The sequence below is a fragment of the Rhinichthys klamathensis genome, unplaced genomic scaffold, assembly GCF_029890125.1.
Source record: "Rhinichthys klamathensis goyatoka isolate OS25496 unplaced genomic scaffold, OSU_Roscu_1.1 h1tg000847l_1, whole genome shotgun sequence".
In the NCBI taxonomy this organism is placed as follows: Eukaryota; Metazoa; Chordata; class Actinopteri; order Cypriniformes; family Leuciscidae; genus Rhinichthys; species Rhinichthys klamathensis.
The window spans coordinates 973-2500 of record NW_026607221.1 but is presented as its reverse complement, the minus strand read 5'-3'; the positions used below and the strand labels follow the sequence as shown (position 1 = coordinate 2500).

The 1528-nt window shown below is 43.0% G+C and overlaps 1 protein-coding gene across 1 annotated transcript in view; it reads right to left on the bottom strand.

The window, feature by feature from the left end:
• The window catches only part of prrc2b (proline-rich coiled-coil 2B), a gene marked incomplete at its 5' end in the record, with an annotated part of 42825 nt that extends 41519 nt beyond the window's left edge, over positions 1-1306 (bottom strand). Inside the window, 2 exons of the mRNA XM_056243809.1 lie at positions 108-265; positions 985-1306. Coding sequence (XP_056099784.1) covers positions 108-265; positions 985-1306 — 480 coding nt within the window. The remainder of the gene's footprint in view (positions 1-107; positions 266-984) is intronic.
• Positions 1307-1528: the final 222 nt, after the last annotated feature.

The window sequence follows — 1528 nt, the reverse complement described above, 5'->3', positions numbered from 1 at the left end:
TGAACATCTTGATGACGTGTGAGAGAGTGGATGATCAGGAGATTGTCATTCTGAAGTGAACTGATCCGTTAACTCTTACTCTGCACAGGATTACGTGTAAAGCTCACCTGGTGCTGCTTCTGGAACCGGGGCGGAACGGGTTTCTGGTGCCGGCCGTAATCTGGGAGAGGAGAAGTGGACTCAGGAACATCGTCTTCGTTGTGGTAATTACAACCTTCATCTTTGTAATCCTGACTGGAGGACTCGGCTGGTGTGTCCAACACTTCTGTGTTCAATGAGATGAAGTGTTTAAAACACTCTTAATGCAAAAAATGCTTTTTTTACTTAGTATTTTTGTCTTGTTTCCAGTCCAAATATAAAAAAATCTTAAGTCAAGATGCATTTACTAAAGTAGTAAAACGTCATAAGATATTATGTCTTGTTTTCTGGGGAAATTAATCAAAATTAAGTGATTTGTTGCTTAAAACAAGCAAAATTATCTGCCAATGGGGAAAGAAAAATAATGTTGTTTCTGTTTAAATTAAGATTATTTTTCTGACCCCATAGGCAGATCATTTTGCTTGTTTAAGGCAACAACTCACTTCATTTTGATTTATTTCCCCAGAAAACAAGACATAATATCATATGACGTTTTACTACTTTAGTAAATGCATCTTTAAAAAAATTTTTGATATTTGGACTGGAAAAAATTTTGCAGTGAAAATAGTTAACATGCGTTCCTTGATACAGTCGCCTGTTGCATAGCTGTCATTTATACACTTAATATTCAGTAAAATTATTGATTTGACTGCAGTGATATTATTGGATGAGAACAAAGCTAACTACCAAAAGGTAAGAATTGTCGTGTTTTGTCACCATTTGACGTTTTTCCCCTATAGACGCCGAAACGACTGTTTATATACAATGCGTCACATGTCCAAAAAGCAGGTGAATATGAGGCACGTGATTGGCTGTCGGTTTAGCACCACATCGTAACTAGCGTACCTTTGGTGGCGTACTGCCAGCCCTCCTGGTGGGGTTTGGATGACCTTCGACCTGGCGACTGCGTTAGCATCTCTTTGCTGTCGGCTTCTGCAGGGCGTGAGGGTTTCTCAGTTTTGCCGAATTTCTCATCCAGTTTTTTGAGTTTCTCGGCACAGGCGGCCAGTCTCTCCTCACGCGCTCTCCTCTCCTCCTCTTCCCGGCGTCTGCGAGCGCGCTCCACGGCGGAGAGATCGGCGGAGACGAACTTCCCTCGAGGAGGACCCGGCCTCTGCGCTTCCTCCTGCTCCTCCGCAGACTCGCCGTTCACACCGTTCTTAATACGCTTTAAGACACACCATGTGTAAGTTCATAAGTCGACAGCATTGCTGAGTATTTCCTCCTTAAAACTGCAGTGAACCAAAGACAGTCTCAAAAACACGGTTTGAAATCGCTGGTGTTTCTGACGTCACAAACGACCTTGTAACCAACCAGTGGATCTCTGAGCTGAGTGAGTGAGTGGAGGCGGGGCTCATTTGCATATTCATAGAGCCGCGCATACTAAATG